Genomic DNA, 13,711 nt, shown 5'->3' on the forward strand with positions numbered 1-13,711 from the left:
TAAAATATGACAGCAACAGAAAATTAATTTGACACAGAAGCAATCATGGTTAGAACATCAGCCTGGAATCAGAACATCAGCAAGTCTGAGACATTTCGTATGTTGTAACTTGTTTTGAGCAGCCGCCCATCCCACATGGTGATATGATCCTTGAGAGTTTTACCCAAAAAGCATTTTTGGAGTTTTATCCAGTGAATTATCAGAAAATAGATCAAACATCCAGGGAATAAGTGCATATTTCTGTGGGTCACAGGTAATTAATTTGTTGGAGCGTTAGAGCCCCATGACACTGATGTTCGAAGACAAAAAGAACAAAGACAAGACTGCGGCTTTAGACTGAAACACTTGGAGTGATTTAGCAGCATTTTGCAGTCCTGAAAGTTAATAGGGAAAAAGTCAACCCCATCCTCATGCCTGTGCATTTCAAAGGTCTATAACTTGGAAAAAAATTGCATGAAGGTGAAATTTTGCACAACTTCCTCAAATATAACAAATATAAACAATAAAAATGTCTGATTCTGAGGGAGTTGGATTGAAACATTTTCCAAATTTGATTGATTTCATGTGGAATGACCCTGGGATCCTTTTTGAGGAGCCATCCACGTGTCCAGATGTGTTACAGACCTTAAAAACAGGCAGCTGGATCCAGTCTCCCTTAACACAATCTCCCAGTAACTTCGTACTTTTCTTTAATGACCTTTTGTCTTGTTATTTTTTAAACAAAAACAAAACGATAACAAAATAAAAACCAGTGAACGAGGACAAATACAATGATGAAATGTATTGACATTTTTATAAACTGGAGACATGAGATCCAGTCAGAACTAATTAAGTTTGTAGTTTGGAAGTGATCTAACCAGAAGTAATCTCCTGGTGCGATAAGGTTAGACATGCACATTTGATCTGACCCTGGGAAACAGTACAAGCAGCTCCCATGCTCCTTGTTTTTCATGAAAACGTGGCAAAATGTCAATGTTGGGGAGGAAGAGAAGAGTAGACATGTGAACACATTTTGCATTTGACTTTTCGTAAACCGTGTGGAGCAACTCTCACCAGTAAAAACAACAAACTTTTGAACTTTAGATTATAACTGAATCTACTTTGGATTTTGTCTGCTATAATCTTACGATCAAAATCAAAATTTGCTTCCCAATAATGAACACTGCCTGAATGCCACTGATGCTCTGGGTGGCTCTGGGAACAGACGTAAAGCCCGGGTGGCATATGTACTCTGGCATGGAGCCTGGTGTTGTTGAGGAGAACTGGACCTCAGTGTGCTTGACCTGTGGAGGTGACCCACAGCCCAGCTCTGAAACGGATACAAACATGGCGATAATGTCAGTGTGGCTGCATAGCAACACAAACTGAAGCTTAAACGAGCTCTTCCACGACACACTAACAGCAACAGAGGTGTTTTCCATTCAGGCGCCTAAAATTACCTCCAGCATGCTGCTACAGTGTGTAGACGTGAATCACCGGGTCTAATCAGGTCTCACTTTTTATAGGTTATGCAGCCGTTCTATATCTGTAAATGTGGGGCCTCTAGAGCAGCAACACTGCTAAGATTATCTTCAGACAGAAAGCCAGTATCTGTACACTTGAGCGCTCAGGATATCCCCTGTATGTTCCAATCAGCTAAGGTCAACATTGCATAAACACCAGCATCAGACTGGCATTGCTGTGTGGTGACATACGGTCTCCCTACCTGCAGAGGTATGCACCGCGCTCCTGTTTATTTCACAGTGCCTGCCGCTGTAGGCATCGGTGCATTCACACTTGTACTTTCCTATGTAGTGAAAACACGTCCCACCATTCAGACAGGGGCTGGAGGCACAGGGGTCCGGCTTCCCTGGAACAAAACATCCACATAATAAAACAGAACTTGAAGCTTTTTCATGGTAACATGAATTAATCCCATTTAATCCCTTTGACGTGTAAACTTACACGCTAAGGATGTTGTAGTGAGAGCAGACAGCTTATAAGTCTATAAGCAAGACTGAGAGTCGAAGCAGAGGTTTGGATTTTGAAGAGTTTGTCATCTCGTTCCTCCTGACGTTTACACCAGGGGGAAAATGACGCCAAGGCCACCTGGAAATACCCTCATACCCTCAGTGGACAGTCCACCACTCACTACCATTAAAAAATGCTATTTTTTTTTAGTTACCTTAACTTTAGCTTATTAAAGATTTGATGGATTTCCGGCTGCTACTCGATGATCTGATATTGGCATGTAGATGTCTCCAGGACTGGACTTCAGTTAAACGTGTGACATTTTGGGCCTTATAACCGAAATTAAATTAAAATGAACTGAACATACTTCAAATATATTTTACTGGTGATACTTCTGCACTTTTCCTTAAGCAGTATTACAATGGTTAGACTTTAAACTGACTTGCTCGGTTTAAAAGACACTTAAACAGATGTATTAGTGACAAGGTTATCTGATGAAAGGACTGCCGTGTATTTCTGTACCTGCTTTCACGTAAATTTGAGAGTTAAAGTTTGTAAATTACAGTGGAAGGTTGGCACCCACCCACTTCGCAGTGTTTTCCTGTGAACCTGTAAGGACACACACATCGGTAACTGTCAGCCTCTTCCTTACAGGAGCCTCCGTTGCGACAGGGCCCAGAAGCACAGGTATTGAGTCTAACTGGAAGGAGACAGGGAAAAGGGAATCCTTGAAGCAGAGACCACTCCAGCTTTTAATCACACAAAATAAACCTGTTCCAGTACATTGCAATTCAAATCATAATTCAGGAAAATAGCTCATAACTCAGCCATAAGTACAAATTATCTTAAGCCTTTCAGCACTGCAATGTTTCAAGCAGCATTACGAGTAATGGCATGTTTCCTGGTGCTTTAAAGCTGCATTTGGGTTTGAGCCCGCAGTAATAACGCACAAACCTAAAGGATGTTTTTGTCACGGTGCTTCATGAATTCACACACAAGCATTCCTTTTTTAAAAAAGAGATGGTACTACCTTTCTCACAGTTCTTCCCCCAGTATCCGTACTTGCACTCGCAGGTGTAGCCTCCGTCAAGCTCGTAGCAGTAGCCGCCATTCAGACAGGGAGAGGAATCGCAGACCGATTCGGGCTGTACTGAAAAACACACACCGAGACTTGACTGTGTTCCACTGCGCTGGGAAAACTTTATTCAAGCACATGGGTTCGGTCCAGACTTAAAAAGAAACACAGATTATTTGTCATTTTATGACTGGATCAATTATAAAATCTCATAAGCGCCTCCAATAACAGCATCAATCATCTATAAATTTCTCCCCACGTCGTAAATACAACCGTTTCTTTTAAAGTGAATAAAAAATGTGTTTTGTTGCAATAGCAACCAGCTGCTCGCGCACTAACACTGCTGTTGGGTTGGTGCCTGAGCCTCTTACCATAGGGGTAAAAGTCTTTGTGGTCCAGCTCCACTCTCGTCTGACATGTGCACAGGTACGCTCCTCCGTACTCCAAACACGGATTTCCATCAGGACACGATCTGCCGTTACTGCATGGCATCTGGGTCACTTCTGAGGGAGAGAGGGGTTAAAAAGTGTTTGAAAAATGACTTCTGCTTCATTTCTATGAGACTCAAGAACCAAGAGAACCAAGAACAAGGCAAGGAAATCCCCAGAAAATCAGAACATTTGATCATGCATAAAAGAAACATAAAAACAGCATGTTTGAATAAAAAAGACATACTGATTAGGGTGAAGGGCTGCACATTAAAAAACAGAATTAAAACATGTCACACATGGTGCTGACTTAAAGAACAATAAACTTCATAATTTGAAGGATGTATTAGATTTATTAGAACAGACAATCTGCCAGCTAAATTCCAGTGGACAAAGACATTTTTAAAAACTATTCTCCTAACTAAAATCAAGATTTTGTCTTCAGATTGTGATACTCACTAGCTGTGGGTAAAAACACATAAACATAGCAGAGATTAAATGTGTTTTTCAGCCCATAAAATTTCACGCATATATCTCCCATACAGGTTACGAGGGATAAAAACCATACAACCAAATTTCGATCCAACTGCATGTGCAATATTTTGCATACAAAATGTGCTGTAGAAGAAGAAAGCAGAATAAAAAGCTGTACTTGAGTAATGTTTAGAGTTTCCACCACTCACCCTTTACATGCTCTCATCCTTTGCCACTGGGCATTTTACGATTAACTGCACTAGTGTGAGGAAACCACGGGGGGTCCTTTCTGGATATACCCTGCTTCTGTGATCTTTAAGTAATCGAAGGTCTTTTATGACACCTGATAGGGTTAAACATATCATACCCACCGAACTGACAGTAGAGCCCCGTATAGCCTGAAGGGCACTCACAGGTCCCGTTGATGTCCACACAGACGCCACCATTCTGGCAAAGACACTCGTCTGCAAACACACAGAGAGAAGGAGAGGGAGTCAAAGCTGGAAAGTTTGCTCCAGCTGCTTAAAAACATGCACTTAAAAGAAGTTTTCAGTGTTGGCCCAAGTGTAAACATAGACAGAAGGTATAAATGGTCAACATGTGCACCATATGCTTGCATATGTGCACCAAGTGTCTTTCATCTGCTATACTGTAAACTAAGTATTGATTCGCTGTCATTTCTCTTTCCCTAATCTTTTCCAAAAAAGCTCACAGCAGCAGAAGATTAGCAGTCAGCGCGCTGCACATCCGCTCTGTACAAATTGTAAGAATGTTTGTGTTTTCCTCTCCTTCCTAATTGCAGCAGTGGATCAAAGCACGCGGCCGTATCGCGGCTAAACCGCTCCACTTTGAAGTCCCGGGAGCTCGGTGGAGGGTATTATTTTTCTGATGATATGGAGCATATTTTGTGACCAAAACTTAAGGCCCCGAGGGCAATTAATGGATTGTTAATTTTGCAAGAGCCACTTTCATTGGCCACCTGTGCGGCCCAGGCGCTTTGATCTGGGAGCCTGATTAGGCACTTCTGCGTCCCACTACTTTCTCTTCCTTGGAGGATCGTGCTCCTTTTTCCGCTGTGCCTTCCAAGTGAGCCAGGCAGGAAAGTATTTGGGAGATTTAAGAGAGCCTATATAAGCACTGATAGTTATTTCAGCTCAAGGGTGAGAAGTAGCATGCATTTGCAATGGCTCAAATGCTGTTAAAGAGCCTTTCAGTGGGTGAAATAAAGCCTCGCAACAACTGCTATCAGTCGGTGTCAGCAGCCTCTCCTGGGAGATTGAATTAGCTTTGCTGCTGTTCTTCTTCCCTAAAACAAAATGACTTAATATGCATTTATAAAAGAAGCACTAGGCGGGGTTTTACATATTTTGTGATTAAGCTGGTTATGCAAGCAGCAGCTGTGCCTGAAGCAACAGGAGTGGTGCAACTTGCAGGGAAGCAAGTAGCGGTGCGGAAGGATATTTCAGCAGCTCTGTGTGCAGAAATGGCCTGAATACCATAGAGCAGCTTTGACTCATAAAGAGGCCGTTTTAAGTCTAGACAAAGCACTTCCTCTTGTTGGTAAACTAATAAAATGTGCTATAAAACAATTATTCACAACATCAAGCGACTGGTTCCCGTAATAAACTGGGCGAGGCCGTGTCAGTTTTGATAATTACAATAATCCATCATCACAGCAGCCTCTTCCAGGGCAGGGATCCAAATTCCTGTGGGATAGCACAGCTCCTCTTCAAATACCCCAGTCTGCCTCTCTACCTGCCCAGCTGCCTGCAGTGAGCATCAGCCGGGCCAGCTGCACAATACCTTCACAGTTGTCACCGTAGAAGCCTGGAACACACGTGCAATTGTAGATTCCCGAGCTGGTGTATTCACAGATCTGGTTCTTCTTGCAGTCCAGCTCTTCACACGAGGCTGGAGATGAAAAAACGTGAAACGCTGTGATGTGAATAATATGAGAAAACGTTTTGCCAAAGCTTTAACTGGAGCCGCGCTTGCTTTTACCTGTCTGGTTTTCTGCCTCGGTGGGGTTGACCTGAACTGGTAGCAGCTCTGAGAGGGGGAGACAGGAATGCCCTTTAAAAGGTGGTTCATTCAAGCAGATATAATTCCTCACCTACCGCCTACCTCACTCTGAAATGAGCGTATAGGACAACTCCAGTACGTTTGGCATGAATGAAATGTCATAACAGCCAGCATTATAGCTATATTATACATTAGAACTATATCTTTCACCAGATTTTATTTATTTATATTTATTCTTTTTAATTTTCTGGCACTTTTCAGGGTTCTGGATGCAGGGGCAACAGTTTAAGCAGAGATGCCCAGACCTCCCACACCGCCTCCTTCAGTTCTTCTGGGGGCTTTGAGGGGACAGTAAGACTACAAGGGTGTTATTTAAAAGTCAGGCCATTTCCATCATCTTGCTAGAGTGTGATGGGTCTTTCCCATAGGAAGCATCCTTGTCAGATGCTGAACTAGTGGTTCCTTTCGATGTGGAGGAGCGACTCTGAGCTACTGCTTAGTGATTGGGCTCTGCACCCTATTTCAATATTTAAGAAATTTTAAAATCTTTATGAAGATTCACACACATGCAGGTACCTGATTTTACTTTAGTGAGTTTTTTAAGCACATAATAATGTCATGTTTAGTTTAACTGTAGCTTAGTCGCCGTTACCCTTTACACCCTTGGATAAAACACAAAAAAATAATGCTGATTTTTCCTGCATTTTAGAATTGTTGTTAAGAAAATTTCATAAAGGGATCACAGATTCAGCACCACCATATTCAAGTGGAAAACATCTTAAAATTTGAGATAAACAGATGCTGATCAGATGTCTGCGCAACGCAGTGTCACGGCAAAACATGAAATGGACACGCCGGTCCACTGTGTCTAATTGCACACTTTGCCTCTCCAAAGTGTGAAAAGGACACACATGCAGAAGTTTCAGAAAGTTGCAGAAAGCTACAGTACCAGCAGAGGGAGATATTTTATTTCAAGCCAACATAAAAATAATCACAGTAAAATATGTCTGTGTAGGCTCTCAGTCATCCAGGTCACAGCAATCCACGGATCTGGACATTATTACATGACAATCTATGGGGACTGACTCATTTTAGAGCCTCTAGTGGACATTAGTGGAACTGCAAGTTTTTTGGCATACCGGGTTTACTTTTCAGCTCCCGATGTTGCTGCTGGAGTTTGTGGAAATGAGGAGGATGGACAAATAAATACAGCAGTGACCTCATCACAGGGAAACTAACCTTCATACTCCGATAAATAACTGGCACACTTTTCTCCTTCATGATTAGGGATGTTTTATCATACTTTCACATATCCTTTTTGAACACAGCTGTCAGCAAACACATTGCCTTCTCAGTATTTAGGGTCACAAGTGATATTTCTGGATGTAAAAATCCATGACCAGAATCTCAATTACAAACAAACTGCTGAGCTCTTTAAACAGACCCAAACACTAGAGTTTCTCATAGCTGAGCTTTAAAAAAAAAAAAACGTAACCCTGTCTGTTATTTAAGGCTATATTTACTCTTGTCAAGATTTATGTCTATTAAGGCACATTTGTTTGACTTCATCAAATAAACTGTGTGATAAAGAACGATGAAAATATTTGCTGTGGCAATAGAATGAAATTCCTAACGTTGGAACACTGGAGAAGCAGCTCAGCTACAAACACTCCAAAAGACCTAAAAATGTTCCCCCTTTGTGCTCGATCCACTTGGATAAATGCCACGTAACGGAAAGCTAAACAGGAAGGTTATGTCAAGAACTTCTTCTCTAAACACGCTCTTCTGCTCACCTGTCTCACAGAGCGTCCCAGTGAAAGCAGCGGGGCACGTGCAGGTGAAGTTGTTCACCCGGTCGATGCACTCCCCTCCATTCAGACAGGGCTGCGACTCACACTCATCTATGTCTGCAGGATTAACAAAAGCCACTTAATTAGACACGAGAGCTTTATCTGCTGTTGAGTCATTAAGATTTATTAATCGTCAGGGGGAAAAACGAGACATTATTGAGTAAGACGCTCTGCTGGATTAGGAGCACTGAGCTTCCCTCCGGAAAGCGTACAGTTTCACTGACCAGGTGTGTGGGATTAACAATAATCTGGTCTCATGTACAAACAAGAACTCATGAGCTGTGCTGAGCTCGATTATTAAATCCACCATTAGATTCAAGTTTCATTAACAATTAAAGAGAACTAGTAAAAAAAGGTTTTTGGTTTGGAGGCCGACGTGACTTTGGTGAACTTTCTCCCCCCCCACAAAAAAACCAGTTGGTTTGCAAATCCATTCAACCGTAACCCATTTGTCTAGGTAGACTGGGAAGCTCTTTGGAAAGAAGCATCTGCCAAAAGACTCAGTTTGATGTAGAAAGCAGCAGAAAATATTTCCTCTGGAGAATGATGCCTACTTTCCCCCCGCTCACCTGTCTCACACAGGACACCAGTGTAACCCGGCTCACACACACAGGTGAAAGCGCCAGCGCCTCGTACACACGTCGCGTTGTTGAAGCACGGCCTGTCTTTGCACTCGTCAATGTCTGCAACACACACATGAGCGTGCGCACATACACACACATGTAGAGAAACAGAGAGACACGCTCATGGAATATTTACTCAGCTGATTAATATATCCGCCACACTGTTCCCCTCACTCTCCAAGTATGTGCTGCTGGCTGCGAAAGGTATTAAAAGAGGTCTGATACATCTCCACAGGCTGGACTGTGGGAAGAAGCACAGAAGCTCCAGAGAGGCTGGACCAAGATATCCTAAAAAAACAAAACCCCTCAACCTTTTCTGTGGTGAAAATGCTAAACTGGAGCAATTACAGTGCGGCAGTCCACAGTTCACACACGGTTTGAAATAAGCAGTTTTCAGCTTTTCTGCTTTGTAGCAAATAAACAAACCACAGACATCACACAAAACTTTTTTCTGTGATAGCATGACATATGAAATATGTATTACTTAAATTAGCTGCATTTCTTCCAGATCAATAGGAGAAATTTTAAATAAAAAATATATTTCCATTTAAGTCAAAAGTAAATTTTTAAAGTTGCAAATATGAATGATCAACTGGAAAAGATACCACTTTATGGTAATGTGTCAGTTTTACCTGTTTCACAAAGAATCCCAGTGTAACCAGGTGGACACTGACACATGAAACTATTAATCTGGTCTTTACAGGTCCCTCCGTTCTGGCAAGGCTGTGAGGCACACTCATTGACATCTACAGTGACAGGAACACAAAACACAGAGGAGATAGCATGACATTTTTAATTTGAGAGAATCCTCTTGTCAGGGTCAAGTAATGAGAAGAAACTGATACAGGTATTAAGGAATTATCCAGGTGTCCCTTCGGTGAGGCAGAGAAAATCTGCTGACATAAATTTTCCTCATCTCAGGTAGTCAGGAAGTCATTCACAATGTGCAGAGCGACAGAACAGGAAGCAGTGTGAACCATAACTCACCGATTTGGCATCTTCGACCGGTAAAGCCAGCCAAGCAGGAGCAAGTGAAGGAGGGGTTGCCTTTAATACAGTCATCGATGCACTGGCCTCCGTTCAGGCATGGGCGGAGGTGTGGGCACACTGACGCTGCAGAAGGAGGTCAATGGAACTGTTTAGTTAATCTTTTGTAAGTTTAGTGTTAAAATCTGGCTGTATTAGAAAACGACTTTAACCCAAGAGGAATCACGACGATGAGCCTTGTGTAAAAACTAGTGTAAAACTTTATTAATTATGCTAAACTTACCTTAGATTCAATTTAACAATGACAGGATTTGTTTTAGATCTGTTTTTTAGATCTGGGTAGGTGGCATTATGCTTTTCCTTGTTTGTTTTTTTTATCATATATATGTACTGTTCCAGTCTTGTGTCATATTAAACATAAACCAAAGTTTGAAATAAAGAGGCCAGAGTATGTGCAGTAATCCCTGTGAGCACAGAGCTCAGGCTTCAGACTCTGAACACTCAGTTTTAAAACATTTTTTTTAACTCTTGGATCTGTATGATGTCATGTATTGTGAAAGAGTTCAGTTTCTGAGATGTAGCCAAAAAACAAAGAGCTAAAAAGGAAGCCAAACATTATGTAAAAACAGCTTTGTTTTAGGCAGTGGCTTAGCTGGGGGACACGGTAACGAAGATAAAGAAGGATTATTGTTTTACCTATAAATTATGCAAAGCAACTCTAGTAAAGTTCTTCATAAAAATATAGAGGTGGAAATGATCACTGTGTCTGTTTATTATACCTAAATCTCTGCTTTACTTGTGAGGTCTACCTGTTTAGATGGTGTCCGGCACCAGTGCTATTACTTATCCAGGCCTTGCTCTAAGTTTATGCTGTGTTAGGGAAAATAATCTAACATCTACATTTACCACATTCTAGTCTCTTTTATTTAAAAAGAAAAGAAGCTAAATGGTTTGTTCCAGACTAGGACACTGAACTAAAGGGCTGCACCAAAGTCCAATATAAGACAAATAAGGATTATTTTGAGCTATGAATCATGCAAATCTGCTCTAGCAGAGTCCAAGAACATTAAAATGAAGCTAAAATGAACACAGTAGCTTTCCTTAAGACAACAAAGTGGATTTGAAGAACTAATCCCCAAAGACCAGCACTTACCAGAGTTATTGCAGCTTCCCACTTCTACATTTGCGTCATCTATGCGGAAGACCCATCTGCCCGGGAAGCCCACATTGGTGGTTCCCTCAACATTTACGACATCAGCTGTGCGAGAGCCAGGGATGTTGAAATAGCGCTTGCCATCACCAGCGTTAAAACCTGCCTGGGAAGAGGCAGACATAATAAAGAAAAGAAAAAAAAAAGAAAAGAAAAAAAGCTGAATTACAGTTTAGATTAATGCTGTCGGAGAGCGTATCACACCGGAGGTACAACGTCTGCAGATAAACATGTGACCTTACCTGTGCTGCAATCCCGCCTAGCCCAATGAGGTTTCCTCCGCTGCTGGCATGCATGCCTGTGGTCCAAGTGATGTTATTGTATTGGAATATAGTGAAGGAAAGCTCTCCGTCTGTAATGAGCACCACTTGGAAAGTATTCACCTGCAGAGAAGAGAAACAGGCTCAGATAAATGGCTTCCTGATTTCTAGGAAATTCTGTAAGAATCAGAATCCTCAAGGTGATGATTTACTCAGGCCATTCATATAAAACTACTCTGTAAGACTCAAGAAACCAAACTATATCCCTGGTTAAGAGTCACTTATCTAGACCCTAAAGACACTTTAAAGAGGGCTAGTTCTGTTTTTCCTTATACTCTGCCATGTATCTCCTGTTCCATTGTTGGATGATCATATTAAACATGGTCAAGGTTTCAAAAATGAGGTCAGTGTATGCAAAAGCAATTGCTGTGAACTAAAAGCTCAGACTTCAGACTGCTCTAAACACTCAGCTCATAAAAGACTGTAGATAAAAGATGAAACAAAGAGCAGAAGTGCCTTCAATCTGCATTCTTGCTAATGGGCAGCAGGAGGTGGCTCGTCTCTATACAAGCTTTCAGCTAATTGTTTTTCTACTTTTGGATCTTTAAGATGCAACCACATTAGTCCCACAAACCTGCTGTTCAAACGTTCTGTTTTTGAGGGGCAACCAATCAAAACTTGCCCCTTAAACATTATTTCTAAACCTTTTTCTGGCACAAACCATTCCAGAAGACAAAATAAATTCATGCTGATTGTATTCATTTGAATGCAGATTTAATATAAATAAATAAATAAATAAATAGAATTGGAAATGAGCATGATAGGCCCTCATTGTACTGCGTCTACATGGTTGCAGGATGTTAAATGAGAATTCATACTGGTGTTTGAGAGTTTCCTCCAAAGAAGGTGACTTGATGCCATGTAGAGATGTGGACCCACGTTGCATTGAAGTTGGGGAACTCTGAAAAGTACGTCCTGACATCACCCGAAGCCTTCCTGAGGATCACAGGATCCTGGCTCTCTCTGTAGAAGACTGTCCCGGCTCGACGGTTGTCCACATCAGCCCAGAACGGCGCCACGACCCTTCTGTCTCCAGCGATTGGAAAAGCTACAGGTGTGAACTGCGACACCTCTCTCAGGAAGGACACAAGGCCATTGTTGTTAACCTGAGACGGAGGAACAGCTGGAGTTAAATCAGTAATAAACTGATAGATTTACATATCAGATTTAACCACTGTGAATTCTTTGGAGGACTTGGTGGGGTTAGCGTGCTGAGGAAGAGCTGGAGGGAGCATTTCTGACCTCACAAAATAAACAGCAGCATGGGGTGGTGAAAGTTCCCATAACGGATGTTTGCACTTTCGTGTAGCGAACAGACACTACTTTTATTTCAAATAACGACAGCAGCTGAAAAAACCCAGTTTCTGCTGATCACACACCTGCAAAGTCATCACAGCAGGAAGAACTTCACGGTCTGTAAATCCATACATTTGCCCGCAGCAAAACAACCAGGTAAACGAATCTGTCCCCTGTGAGAAATGTGCATGGATGTTCTACTGCATGGCAGAATATAAGCTTCTTAAAATATGTAAAGTAATGAATTAATCACTTGATTAACTGATTGGGAAGTCATCAGATATTACATCAAGAGTCACACTAATAATCAGGAAAAATATATATTTATTGGTTTATTTCTGGATTTTCTTTCTTTTATATCGTTACAATCGAAACAGCTGGACTTCTAGAGGCCAAAAACAGGATCATTTATTTATTAAAAATTAAGTTTCCCTAGAGTTGCCCAGGAGAACCTACAGAGAGGACATTACATACCTAACCTGACACGTGTCAAAAAGAGCAGAGACAGTGACGCTCTTCACAGACCGCTTTGAAAGGAGAAAGCCTCATGACACAGTCAGAGCAGAGAGCAGAGGGGACAGTTGACTCTTCTGTGGTATACACGTTTAGTTGGTCTCCAGCTGCATTGGAAATAACATTAATATCAGAACTTTGTTCTGCTAAATTATCCATAATGTTGTTATATATATGTATGTATGTATGTTTGCTTGGTGCTCAGCTCAAAGTTCAAACTTTAACCCTGGAACCAAGAATGAGACAGGCCACTGAAACTAGTTCTCAGAAGTTCAGGTGGACACGTTTTTATAAAATTTGTTGTTACAAATTATTATAAAGTTTGGATGAGAAATTTGCATGAAAGCTGCAATCTGCCCATTCTTCATGGTCACCTTTTTGAATACACACAATCACATACACATTCAGCTTTCCTCTGAGCTGTCCTCTTTTCAATTAAGCAACATGACTGTCATTAGGTCTTTCAATTGTAGCCACAAAAACACCTGGGATAATAGCTAGGATACTCTCCTCCTGAAGGGACACTGCAATAAGAAAGTGAGAAAATTAAGCATAATTTAGGAAGGAGTCTACCTGTGCAGACTTTGTGCATAAAAAAGAGTGGATCTGAAACCCAACTATTCATTAAATGACATAATACAAATGGGTCACAGTGTTCACCAGCTGGGGTTCAGAAAAGATAATTGCACCCACACAAAATGAAACTGGTGCTTTCCAGCAGTAACCTCTGTGGGGATCAGCCCACATAAGAGCACATAATTTTACAATTTATTAATTGTTGTTCTTTTTTTTTCTTCTTTTTTTTAAATTAAAATAAACCACTGTTCCCAGTATAATTCATGTTCTCCTGATTCCTGAAAAATGAAATTTTTCTTGGACATTAGGAAAGGTTAGGAGTTGTGTTGAACTAGTGAACCCAATCCCTGAATATTCAGTCTTCCAATCCTTGTCTATATGTAGGAT

At 41.3% G+C, this 13,711-nt stretch overlaps 1 protein-coding gene across 1 annotated transcript in view; it reads right to left on the minus strand.

Moving 5' to 3' along the window:
- sned1 (sushi, nidogen and EGF-like domains 1) overlaps window positions 1-13,711 on the minus strand; it is a 31,359-nt gene that overhangs the window by 10,961 nt on the left and 6,687 nt on the right. Inside the window, exons 2-15 of the mRNA XM_005727184.1 lie at window positions 11,758-12,045; window positions 10,862-11,002; window positions 10,563-10,725; window positions 9,410-9,535; window positions 9,055-9,168; window positions 8,369-8,482; window positions 7,743-7,856; window positions 5,929-5,976; window positions 5,731-5,838; window positions 4,299-4,391; window positions 3,397-3,528; window positions 2,981-3,100; window positions 2,534-2,650; window positions 1,706-1,849 (exon numbers count right to left, since the gene is read on the minus strand). Of these exons, the coding sequence (XP_005727241.1) occupies window positions 1,706-1,849; window positions 2,534-2,650; window positions 2,981-3,100; window positions 3,397-3,528; window positions 4,299-4,391; window positions 5,731-5,838; window positions 5,929-5,976; window positions 7,743-7,856; window positions 8,369-8,482; window positions 9,055-9,168; window positions 9,410-9,535; window positions 10,563-10,725; window positions 10,862-11,002; window positions 11,758-12,045 (1,822 nt within the window). The remainder of the gene's footprint in view (window positions 1-1,705; window positions 1,850-2,533; window positions 2,651-2,980; window positions 3,101-3,396; window positions 3,529-4,298; window positions 4,392-5,730; window positions 5,839-5,928; window positions 5,977-7,742; window positions 7,857-8,368; window positions 8,483-9,054; window positions 9,169-9,409; window positions 9,536-10,562; window positions 10,726-10,861; window positions 11,003-11,757; window positions 12,046-13,711) is intronic.

This window comes from Pundamilia nyererei, unplaced genomic scaffold (assembly GCF_000239375.1).
Source record: "Pundamilia nyererei isolate P.nyererei 1_Seehausen unplaced genomic scaffold, PunNye1.0 scaffold00023, whole genome shotgun sequence".
In the NCBI taxonomy this organism is placed as follows: domain Eukaryota; kingdom Metazoa; phylum Chordata; class Actinopteri; order Cichliformes; family Cichlidae; genus Pundamilia; species Pundamilia nyererei.